At 41.6% G+C, this 12,498-nt stretch overlaps 1 protein-coding gene across 1 annotated transcript in view; it reads left to right on the top strand.

The window, feature by feature from the left end:
• USP13 (ubiquitin specific peptidase 13) overlaps positions 1-10,993 on the top strand; it is a 120,460-nt gene extending 109,467 nt beyond the window's left edge. The window contains exons 20-21 of the mRNA XM_036349063.1: positions 3,650-3,734; positions 5,941-10,993. Of these exons, the coding sequence (XP_036204956.1) occupies positions 3,650-3,734; positions 5,941-6,034 (179 nt within the window). The 3' untranslated portion in view covers positions 6,035-10,993. The remainder of the gene's footprint in view (positions 1-3,649; positions 3,735-5,940) is intronic.
• Positions 10,994-12,498: the final 1,505 nt, after the last annotated feature.

Genomic DNA, 12,498 nt, shown 5'->3' with positions numbered 1-12,498 from the left:
CTCCAATTTATACTTTGGTAGGTGGATTATAAAAATGAATACAATACAAGGTGATGAAAAATAAGTAAAGAAGTAGAGTCATTCCTTCATTCACTCACTTATTTATTCATTCAACACATACTTATTAAGTGCCTTCTGCATGCTAAGCACTGTTTACTGTACCTAGAATATTTCAGTAAACAAAACAGACAAACTTCTCGTCATTGTGGAGCTGTATTTTAGCCTGGGGTAAAAGGAGATAAACAGTAAATAAATGCCTGCATAAATATGTGACTTGGCAGGTGTTACTTCGTGCTACATGGACAACAGTAAAGCCAAGTCAGGGATGAGAATGGGAGCTGAAGAGGGAGTTGCTCTTTTATAAGTTGGCTCAGGAAGCCTCTCTGATGTGACATTTGATTTGAGACCTCCAGGAAGTGTGGGTTGAGTCATGTGACAGCTGCAAGAAGAGTTTCAGATAGAGGGAACAATGAGTGTAGAGCAAGCATGTCAAACTCGAGGCCTGTGGACCACATGCGACCCACAACAAATATTTTTGCGGCCCAGCCAATATAACGATATGTAAGAAATGTTTTAATAAAAATTTCCTAACTTAATTTTTATAATATCCTGTTATACATAACTAGAGGCCCGGTGCAAAAAAATTTGTGCACTCGGGAAGGTCCCTCAGTCTGGCCTGTGCCCTCTCACAGTCTGGGACCCCTCGGGAATGACCACATGCTGGCTTAGGCCCGCTCCCCGGGGGATGGGGCCTAAGCTGGCAGTCAGACATCCCTCTGGCAGCCCGGGAGCCCTTGGGGGATGTCCACTTGCCAGCGGGGAGCAGGCCTAAGCTGCAGTCAGACATCCTTAGCACTGCTGAGGAGGCGAGAGAGGCTCCCACCACAACCGCTGTACTGGCAGCCGTCAGCCTGACTTGTGGCTGAGAAGAGCTCCCCCTGTGGGAGCACACTGACCACCAGGGGGCAGCTCCTTTGTTGAGCATCTGCCCCTAGTGGTCAGTGTGTGACCCTTTCTGCTGTTAGGGTCCATTTGCATATTACCCTTGGATTATATAGGATTATTAATAACAAACTACAATGACTACAGTTCGCTAATGACTGATTACTATAATCGTGTTGCATTCATTTCCCTTATGTGCCTTGTGCACAGGTGCACTATTTCTCTCCACTGATACTAGCAGCAAATATTTTAGCAGCTGATTGCCACACCATTAGTCTTGTACTGACTTGTTTGGTGTGCACAACAGGAAATATTTCACTTTCGGAGAACAAGAAAAATTTACGTTATGCATATTAATTTGTTCAGTTATTCAGTGTCTGGTAAGTTAATGTTCAAGAAAAAAGATTAATTTTTATTAAAATGTTCTATTTTTTATGTTAATGATTACTCATTTATTTCAGCCCTTTGTATTCAGCATGTCTCTATCAAAATAAACCTATGTTTCTATGGAAATTGAAACTTTTGTTTTTTTTTTGTGGCCCACAGAAACTTAAACCTTGTTTATTTGGCCCATATTAGTCTTTGAGTTTGACATGCTTTGTGTAGAGGCTTGATGGATGGAGCATACTGGGTGGGTTTGAGGAGCGGCCAGGAGGCCGGAGTTGCCAGAGTAGCTGGAGTGGGATAGAGTGCGAGGAGTGGGGGGGGGGGGGGGGGGGGGCAGGAGGGAGTAGCTCACAGGCTACTGTAGGAGTAAAATTTCACTCTGGGGTATAGAACACCACGGGAAGTTCTCTGACAGTAATAACTACAATTTGAATTCCATTTCAAGACTCTGATAGCTGTACTGAGAAGAGTTGTAGGGGCAAGGAAGGAAGTAGGGACCCCAGTTAGGAGGCTCTTATAAAAAGCCTCCAGAAGAGAGATGATGGTGACTTGCTTGAATCAGGGGTTCCTAGTGAAGGTGGTAAGAAGTTGTTGGATTCTGGATATATATTGAAGGAAATGCTGACAGGATTTGCTGATGGATTGGGGGTGTGTAAAGTGTGAGAGAGAAGTTAAGATTTTGTCCTCAGTTATTGGAAGAATGGACTCATCATTGACTGAGACAGCTGAGGCTGAGGAGAGAATGTTCAACAAACTAGGAATGAAAGGGAACTTCCTCAACATGGTAAAAAGCATCTACAGCTCACATCTTTCTCAGTGGTGAAGACTGACTGCTTTTCCCCTAAGATCAGGAACATGACAAGGATGTCCACTCTTGCCACTTCCATTTAGCATTGTAACAGGAAATTCTAGCCAAGGCAGCGAGGCTAGAAAGAGAAATGAAAAACATCCAGATTAACAAGGAAGAAGTAAAACTATCTCTATTGCAGATAACATAATTTTGTATATAGAAAATCGTAAGGAATCCACTAAAACACTATTAGAACTACTAGTGTAGGAACAAGATCCATATACAAAATTCAATTGTATTTCCCTACATTAGCAATGAACATTCTGGAAATTAAGAAAATAATTCCATTTAATGCCATGAGACTGGATAAATCAGGACAGGGGAAAGTAAGTTCTGAGGTCATTACCACTGAAAGGTCAGGGAGATGAGGAGCCAGTGAAGCAGCTGGACAACCAAGAGAGGGTTGTATCCTGGGGGCAAATATTTGAGGAAGAAGGAGGTGATCATCCATGTGTGATGTGCTGAAGAGTGAGTAAGCTGAGTGGGGATTCACAAGTCAGGAGACGGATAAGCATGGGAGAATGGGAGAGGGAGAGGGAAGGGCAGAGGTCTGCCTAGAACCAATACTTTGAAAAAATGCAATAACGATTGAGTACTAGAAAAATGAATATGCAAGTCCTTTTTTTCCTTATTAGATTCAGCAGACATGAATATTCTCAAATCATCATAAAAGGGTGTAAACACTCAATTTCTGTCATCGGTAGCAGTTTGCGAGTGGACTGGTACTTGTCCGTGGAATCCACTTTGTGTTGTGTAGGTCTAGGTTTGGCCAGGGGAGCAGGAGCTGAAATTCATTTAATGGAGAATCCTGTATCAAATGGCAGGAGATGCTTGTCAGAGAAAAAACATCAGTTTCACCCTCCAAGAGGCTGTCTATCTCCTTGTTCAGAAAGCATGAAACCTGAATTTTGGTCCCATATAGTTTATAATCACAGGCAAGTCAGGAATCACAAGAAGCATATTCCAAAGCACTGTCCGTTTCTATGAATGGTAACAGCTGTCTGCTGTCTTCCCTACAGTCCTGACATTTGTATGGTATTTTATTCTGAATTGCTCATTTAAGCCTTGTCCAACCTTGTGAAGTGGGTGGGTTTTTCATCTTTGTGAAGAAATGGGCCTAGAGAGATGGGACAACTCCTTTGCCCTCATGCTGCTTGAATGTGAGAGAGCCCGGCCCACCCTGATAAACCCACGAATTGGCTGCAGGATTTTTACGTCCCTTCCGGATACAGATTTAATGTCAGCTGTACGTTGATGGCTGATGTCCCACTTTGTTATGACTTTGAAGGTTGAATCCGGTGTCACTTTGGGTGGGTTTGTGGGTGAATGGGTATAGCAAGGTAAGTAGACTTTGTCTTTCAGTTTAAACAGTTGCTGGATCACACAATCATTGGCTTTAAATTCTGATCAGAAGTGCTGTTGGTTTTCTAGAAATGCTGCCTTGTGACCGTGTTGTTTCCTCTTTCATAGTGTACGAATTGTTTGCATTCATCAGTCACATGGGAACATCTACAATGAGTGGCCATTATGTTTGCCATATCAAAAAGGAAGGAAGGTGAGTCTTTTTAGAAGGTAAATAATACATGTGTTTTATTGAGCGCTAGGCACTGTACTAGGTGCTTCATATGTTATCACATGTGGCTTTCACAATGGTCTTGTAGGATATACTCTTAAGACCATTTAAGACACTGAGGCTCAGGGAGGCCAAATAGCTTGATCTTAGCTAGTAATTTCTTGTGTCAGAGCTGGTATCCAAAGCCGCTCTCAACCATCATGTCATCATACCAAGGTAATTTTCCACAGTAAAGATGCATCCTACAGCAGAATGTACGTCATATTGGAAACCTCCATAGGATTGCCAGATTAAGCAAAATAATAATAATAATAAATAAATAAATAAATAAATAAATAATAATAATAATAATAGTAAAGGAAAACCAGTTGCCCTATTAAATTTGAATTTCAGGTACAGGTAAGTGAATTACTTTTTGAGTAAGTGAATTACTCAAATATTGCGCGAGACATACTTATACTGAAATATAATTGGTTGCCTACCTGAGATTCAGATTTGACGGGGTATCCTGTGTTTTATTTGGCAACACTGAGCGGTCAGTGTCTTGCTTTATTGCAGCCTTGCAGTAGGACTCATGGCATCTTAAGTAGAATTGTTAGGTGTGTGGTGAACTGGGAATGAGACAGATTGGGATGTGAGGCTGCACCTGTCTTCAGAACCCTTTCACTGGGCCAGGCCCCACTGGTTTCCTCCCGGGAGCTCCCCACTGAGTGGGCTGGGGGTTGGCACTCCTGCATAAGGCAGTGCTTGGGCCCTGTGGACGCTGAAGAAACATGTGACCTTGGCCTCTCCTAGAGGATGTTGACCTCTCACCCCATGCCTCTCACTGCTGCAGTGACCAGTTCTCACCCAGCATCAATTGTGTTCCTTTTTGCTGTATCTTTTGTTTCCACTTGATTCATAAAATAGTTGAGCACAGAGACTTGATTTATAGTGAATTCCTTTTACTACCCGGCCTGATAGCTCTTTTAAAAATGCTTAAGAGAAATGGTTTAATTATAATTTAAAAAGCAATAAAATCCATCATAAGGAGTTAGTACAATATAAACACATACAAAAATATGTCATCTGGAAGCCTAGGGATAATCATTGTTTATATTTGGATATATTTCTCTTTGTTTTATTGTTTTCATTGGGAGAGGGTGTGTAAGTCTATACACACACATACTACATATAACTATGCATATGTATTTATAACATTACTAAAAGTTTAATGTACATAACATATAATTTTATAACCTGCTTTTTCTCACTTTGTATTATATTGCGATTGTTTTCTCAATTTAGCAAATATTCTTTGAAAACATTTTAATAGTTGTATATTAGTTCACTGCCTGGCTAATTGACTTCTGATTTTTAGTTAGTTTTATACCTGAGGCTGAAACAAACACTATTATACATAATTTTTTGACTCAATTGTTTTTTAAAAATATATATTTTATTGATTTTTTACAGAGAGGAAGGGAAAGGGATAGAGAGTTAGAAACACCAATCAGCTGCCTCCTGCACACTTCCTACTGGGGATGTGCCTGCAACCAAGGTACATGCCCTTGACCAGAATCAAACCTGGGACGCTTGAGTCCACAGGCTGATGTTCTATCCACTGAGCCAAATCGGCAAGGGCTATTTTGTTGTTGTTTTTTAAAGAAACAGTTTATTTTTTATTTTATTTTTAAATATATTTTTATTTATTTCAGAGAGGAAGGGAGAGGGAGAGAGATTGAAACATCGATGATGAGAGTTATTGATTGGCTGCCTCCTGCATGCCCCCTACTAGGGATCGAGCCTGCAACCGAGACATGTGCCCTTGACCAGAATTGAACCTGGGATCCTTCAGTCCTCAGGCCAACATTCTATCCACTGAGCCAGACGGGTTAGGGCTCAATTGTTTTTCATTTGACTCAATTTTTGAGGTTATTTATGGATTTCTGCAAAAAAAAAAAAATTATGAGATCAAAGGATTCAAAATGTGTGGAGGCTCTTTTAGTAACTACTTTTTGATTGAGCTCGAGACTTAAAAAGGAATAGTAATTTCCCACCAGCATTCTGTTCCCTTTTATGTAACAAACTTGAGTTTGGTTATCTTAAAACATCTTGATTCTTTTATGCATGACGCAGTAACTTTTCTTCGGCAAAGTTTCCCGGAACTGACTTAAATTCATCAAATGCTTCTATGTTTTGTTTTCAGATGGGTGATCTACAATGACCACAGAGTGTGTGCCTCAGAAAGGCCCCCTAAAGACCTGGGCTACATGTACTTTTACCGCAGGATACCAAGCTAAACCTCAGATGTACAAATCGGCGAGAAGCCATACGCCTTTTTAATTTGCCAAAAAAAAAAAAAAAAAAAAAAAAGTTGGGACACCCAGACATGAAGGAATACATGGGGGTATTTATAGTTTATTTAAAGAACATCATTTGACGCCTTCTGAAATAGAACTGGGAAGACATTTCTATTAGCAATGATACACTACTGTAGATAGTTTTTCTTTTTATAAATGTTCGAGGAGAGAATGATTAAAAAGCGAAAAGTGTTCCTGTTGCTGGTAGGGAATCTGCCACTGGCACGTGCCACCAGGAGTGTGCCACCAATCCTCAGTTTTGCTTTGGGGGTCAGTGGTCTGGCCCCACCCACAATAAATGAAAAGCCCACTTTTGTTTCATAGTGAAAATCAGTAACTGGGCTGGGCTTTACTTGTGACATACTTTTTTCATTCAGTACAATAATTTCCGACCTATCTGTGTATAGCAAATTAGAGTATCTGCAATGAAATGTTTTTAATTTAATCCCATCACAATTCAGAACACAACTGTGCGAATGTGTGTGAGACTGAGATTGAGAATGTCAACGAGGAAATCTGTGGCAGGTTGGTTTGGAAAGGTTAAAACAGTTGGCGTTAAGCATAGCTGGGAAAAGCAAGGACATCTTTTAAAGAAACCATAACTCAGGAACAGTTGAAAAAATTAGTTCCCTGCTTACATTTTCAGGCATAAACTGGATGGAGTTGTCCCTTTAAGCGCTGTCAAGAATTCACTTGGGTGTGCGACATTTGGTGGTGTAACGCCAGATGCCAGATGCCCAGAGCAGCACAATATTATTCTTTGCCAAAGGTAGATGGATTCTGTGTGTCAGCAGCCCTTCCCTCTAAGGTTTAGTGTGTATTTTTAGCTGATCGCTTCTTACCATCACACATGACAAGTCCTTGGAATCGTGCTAAGTGCCCCGAATTAGTCTGTGGTTTTTCTCCTCCCTGAGCTCTTTGCTTGCCTCCATTTCTACATTTTCTGGGGCCAGAGTCTCACCTCTGCCCTTTCTTGGCTAATCACCTCCTGACTTACCTTCACTGCTTATCTGCTGCCACCAACAATGCGATCTGGGGCACATCCAGGGGTTCAGATGCAAAGAAACCTGGCATGACGTTATGAAAGACCATCATTTCCATGTGGTACTTCAGCACGTTAATAGCAGCGTAGGATTAGAATTTCAGATGGGATGAAAAAGTGGAAGGCTAGGGCCCTAGAGTTCTTCTACTGCTCTGCACCAAGTTCCAGTCTCTGGAGTTTCTATTTCAGATTATTCAGTCAAATGAAAAAAGATTTGTTGTTGTCCGCTTGACATGCCTTTGATTGGTAGAAAGGATCTTTTTAGAAACTGGAGGAAGATAAAATAGAACCAGTTGGGAGAAATACAGCACAGAAGTGGATTATGACCCAGAGAGCTATGAGTTATCAGGATTTGGTTATGATGGGGTCTGTCGAACAGAGATCTGTGAGCACAGAGCCCAAGGGCAGGTCCCGGAGCCCTGGGGGCTGCCTCTAGCTGGGCACGTCCCTCATCCTCCCTTGTGCCTCACTCTCTTTGTCTGTACAATGGTATGATGACATCTGCTCTCTTTTTTCAACTTTGCTTCGAAGACATGGTGAGATTGGATACCTTGAATCTTTAAAGAGCAGCAGGTGGTGTGCCATGGGGGGTGGTCCTAGTGGAGTATGTTCCCTCCTCTCTCATTTGATGTTTTCTTCAGTTTGGGAACAAATGAGATTGGCATAAGGAGGGAGCTCATGGTGCAGTCATTCTCTACGAAACTCTGCCCACTGGGGTCATATTTAATGCTGACTGGGACTCTGTTACATGAGTCCTTGACTCTCGTACAAATTCCCATGCTCAGCAACCTTACAGAGTCTGGTCTCCTTAGGGCTGAGTGAGTATCCTGGAATAATGCTGCCAGACACATCAAAAATGACCAGTTTTCATGCTATTACAAAGCCAAGGCCTTTTTTAGGGGTGGGGGCATGATTGAGGATTTGGATTGAAATGTGGACAAAGATAGCATGTGTATTTTGCACAAAATAAAAGTTTTATAATAAAACCTTGCAAAATGGATGGTATAAAATAAGTATAGAAAACTATAAGCTATACAATATTTAATTTAATTAAGTAGAAAAATTAATTTAGCCCTTTTTGATGCCCAAACATACTGTAAAAAAAAAAAGTAATATGGCTGCCTTTTTTTTTCTGCCTCAAAAAACAAGGGCTATTTCTACAAGGCAAAGTTTTGTATATGTGCTATTCTTCATTTCAGATGGAAAATTGGGGAAAAACTGGAGCAAATAATGAGTTTCTTTCTGCTTAAAAATGTATTTATATGTATTCCTTAATATATATAAGGCAGGTTTCCCTGGAATAAAAGTCTGGAACATACTGCTTAATTTTACACATGTATGTAGATGAAATTATTTGTAACTGAAAACTGGAATCAATAATGGGTTTTGTCAATTGATTATCAGCCTGTTAGGAGTCCTCCGTGTGAGGCGTGGTGGTATAATTGTGAATTTCTTCCTGTGTGTGGGTGGCACGTGTGAGAGAGCCCTTTTTCCTGTAAATATCTTTTGATATTCTTTTGTGTAAAATCCCAATGAATGTGTCTTTGGAAAATATAATGTATCAAAGTTTTTATTTTGTCAGTTGATCTAAATGCCCATATAACTAATTAGAAATCTGGTTTGGTTCAAATTGGGGTGTTTTTTTTTTTTTTTTTTTAAAGGAAAAAATAGTATACGGAAAAGACTATTGGGAGAATCACATTTGAATGCTGTTTTACATCAGCATTGCTTCAATATTTTGACTTAGCTGTTTCCTCCCACCTACAAGAGAATGTGCCTGACCTTCCCCTGGGCTTGCTTTGGGCTGCGGGAGGTCTAGTGTGAGTAGTGGGAGCCTGGGACTCCCAAAACCATTTATTCCCCTGAGACCTGAAGTGGATGGAGCCGCACCTGCAGCTTGTGGTGAGGGCTCCTGGGTTTGCATCCTGACTCCGCCTCTCACTGTGATGGGGCCAAGTCACTACCTCCCTGGGCCTTTCTCTCTAAAATGAGTGGGTTAGACCAGATAAGCTCAGAAGTCCTTCCCTGTCCTAACAGTCGGTTCTATTTTTATTTTCCTCTTGGTACTACTGAGATCAGACTGTAAAATATGATGATCACATAGGTTAGATGCTATGTTTGTGATTTGTTACAGCAAACCCACCCCAGCTTAGAACCGATCTCATTTTTAGTGTTTCTACCCTGGCTTCTGTTCCACTTTCTTTGGTAAGTTTCCCATTTTCCCACCATTCGTGAAACTCTTCACTTTACAGTCCATGAGGTACATTGTTACCATCCCTTTCAAAAAGGAAAAAAATCATACTTCCTGCTCTGAAAAACCTCAGAACTACCTTCAGCTAAATCTGTCACATTTATACAATATTTCCTTTTTAAAAAAATATTTTTATTGACTTCAGAGAGGAAAGGAGAGAGAGAAAGAGAAAGAGAGAGAGAAACATCAAAGATGAGAGAGAATCATTGAGCAGCTGACTCCTGCACGCCCCACACTGGGGATCCAGCCCAGGCATGTGTCCTGACCGGGAATCGAACCCTGACCTGGTTCATAGGTTGACACTCAATCAGTGAGCCATGCCCGCCGGGCTATCCAGTATTTCTTGTTCTAATTCAATTCTAGCTGTGATCCCCAAATAAGTGCTAAGAAAGTTGTCTACCACAGAAAGATGCATTTTTCATTTCGTAGGACCACCGTTGCTAAGTCATATTATCTGTGGGGAGATGACAGGTGACAGGGGCAGGACCAGAGGATAGGATTAGGTAAAGTGTGATTCTGTCCTTTACCTTAGGGCAGAAATCCTAGGTTACAAAACAAGGGCCTGTCTGAGATTGTCTAAGCTGGTGATATGATTACCACACCGTGGCTCAGAGATTCCCTACTCAGTAAGTCATCCCGAGAGTTTGTATTAATATTCTCTAGACCTGCGCTGTTCAGTCCAGTAGTCTATAGTCATATGTGGCTAATGAATGGCCTCTTGAAAGTTGGCTTGTCCTAACTGAGCCTGTGCTATGCATATAACATGCATACCAGATTTTGAAGCCTTGCTACCAAAAAAAAAAAAGGGGGGGAATATAAAATATTTTATCAATACTTTATAGTGATTACATGCTGAAATGACAATATTTTAGATACATTAAATGAGATATGAAAATTTAACTTGTTCCTTTTTATCTTTTTTAATGTGGCTACCCAAAAATTTAAAATTAGACACGTGACTCTCATTCTTCTATTGGGCAGTGCTAATCTAGACGTAGATGGTGCGGGGTAGGCAGCGCCCTGCCTTAGGTAGGGAAGGTAATTCTCCGAAACATCTAGACAGAAGCAACATGAACATTTTTGCTGGAGTCAGGAGCACTGCGAGGCACAGAATGCCTTCCAGAAAGCAGAAGATTTTTCTGTGTATAAAAGCCACTATGTATAAGACCCCAGTGAAAAGACAAAAGCAAATGAGCCCCAAACCTTGTTCCTTCGCTTTGCCTAGGAGCCTCTAACTTTGGGTTTATTTTTCAAACCACTGCCAGGTGCCAAGGATGTTAGCCACAGGAGGGTGCTGGGCGTGTTTGTTTCTCTTTAGGCGACATTCTCTTGTGGTTTCCCCTCCCCAGGTATTGTTCAGCCTGTTCAGAGCCGGGCGTGGAGATACTGTGTAGATCTTGCCGCCCCAGACTCACTGCTCCTCTCGGCCTCGGCAGAGCAGGTTTCGATGTTGGCTCTCGAAAGCGTTTGTATTTATTTTATTTTGCACTAGTCACAGTTGGTGTTTAAACTATCTCAGATGTTTTGGGAGAGTATTTGCCTGTGATGGAAAGAGAGATGGATGATGTGTTGCTTCACGTTTTAAAATTAAAAGCTATTCTCACAATCTGAGGTCCCTTGATGACTCTTTTTTCTTTCGTTCTTTTGCAAAATGCCAAGTAAATGAATTCTCCTCTTTGTAGGTTCTCACCCATCAGTGGAACAGGTAACTTGAGACAGTGACTAATTTTATTTCCTTTTAGGGTTTCTTCGTGTAGGCAGCCTGGTCCCCATCCACATTGGAACATCTGTTAAGGAGGGAGGAGCCAAGGCAGGAAGGAGTCTGGTGTCCTTTAGACTTTCTCTACTGATATGTCCAGTTGAATATTGGGGTCAATGGAGACCTTTCTGTGGCTCCCTGACTCTCAGTTTGCTGATGGCTTCCTTAACGCAGCAGAATCTATACTAGTTGCATCAATAAATTCCAGCATTTCTATGACCCCACCTTTCTAGGTTGTATAAGTTTCCCATGGCTGCTCTAACAAATGACCACAAAATTAGTGGTTGGGGGATAGAGGGAAAAATGACCAAGAGTCCAGTTTGGGACCTGTTGAGTTTGAAATGCCTACCAGACCTCTATTTGATGTTGAGTAGGAAGCGGAATATACAACTCTGGATTTTGAGAGAAGTTTCCTCTGCCTGGCATGTTCTTTCCCCAGAAATAAAAATGTTTTGAATTATGCAAGGGCTTGGGAGAGGAGCCACATTCACCACTAAGTAGATGGACTTTTTATCTTGTATAGAAGAGCAGTGAAGCAGGAAAGAGAGACACCCAGCTTGATTTTTACAGAGGAAAAAATGGAATTCCACCACTTGCGGCCTCAGTTCAATAGAGGGGGTAGTGAAGAGGGAGAAGGGTGCTTCGGTCTCTTGGTGTAGTCAGTCTTCATCTGAGCCAGCTGTTCCTTCCATCCCAACCTCACCACTCAAGGACTTTAGTTAGTAAACGTTTCAGAAACACAGAAACTTCCGTCGCAGTGGCATCTCTCCTCTGCTTGGGGGTGAATGTAAGAAGATCTCCTGTGATCTCCCACCTTTAGGGCATCTCCTGAGATCTCACCAGCACACAGCCTTAACCACCCTGGATTCCTTTCTCCCTGAACACATACCAAGCTCATTCCTGCCTTGGCATTTTGCACTAGCTGTTGGCTCTGCCAGGAATGCTTGTCCCCAACTCCACTCAGCAGGCTTCTTGCCATTCAAATCTCAGCCCAAATGTCAGCCAAGAGGAACATTTCCTGACCACCTATAGATAATACCTTATATGTCTCATTCTAGCACTTCGTAGAACATAATATTGTTTTTGTTAATTAAAATACTAGAGGCTCAGCACGCGAAATCACACGAGACCCTAGACCAGCCGTGGGCAAACTACGGCCCGCGGGCCGGATCCGGCCCGTTTGAAATGAATAAAACTAAAAGAAAAAAAGACCGTACCCTTTTATGTAATGATGTTTACTTTGAATTTATATTAGTTCACACAAACACTCCATCCATGCTTTTGTTCCGGCCCTCCGGTCCAGTTTAAGAACCCATTGTGGCCCTCGAGTCAAAAAGTTTGCCCACCCCTGA

This window comes from Myotis myotis, unplaced genomic scaffold (genome assembly GCF_014108235.1).
Source record: "Myotis myotis isolate mMyoMyo1 unplaced genomic scaffold, mMyoMyo1.p scaffold_m19_p_2, whole genome shotgun sequence".
NCBI lineage: Eukaryota > Metazoa > Chordata > Mammalia > Chiroptera > Vespertilionidae > Myotis > Myotis myotis.
Note: the sequence above shows the minus strand (reverse complement) of the source record. Positions and strands in the feature narration are given on the sequence as shown.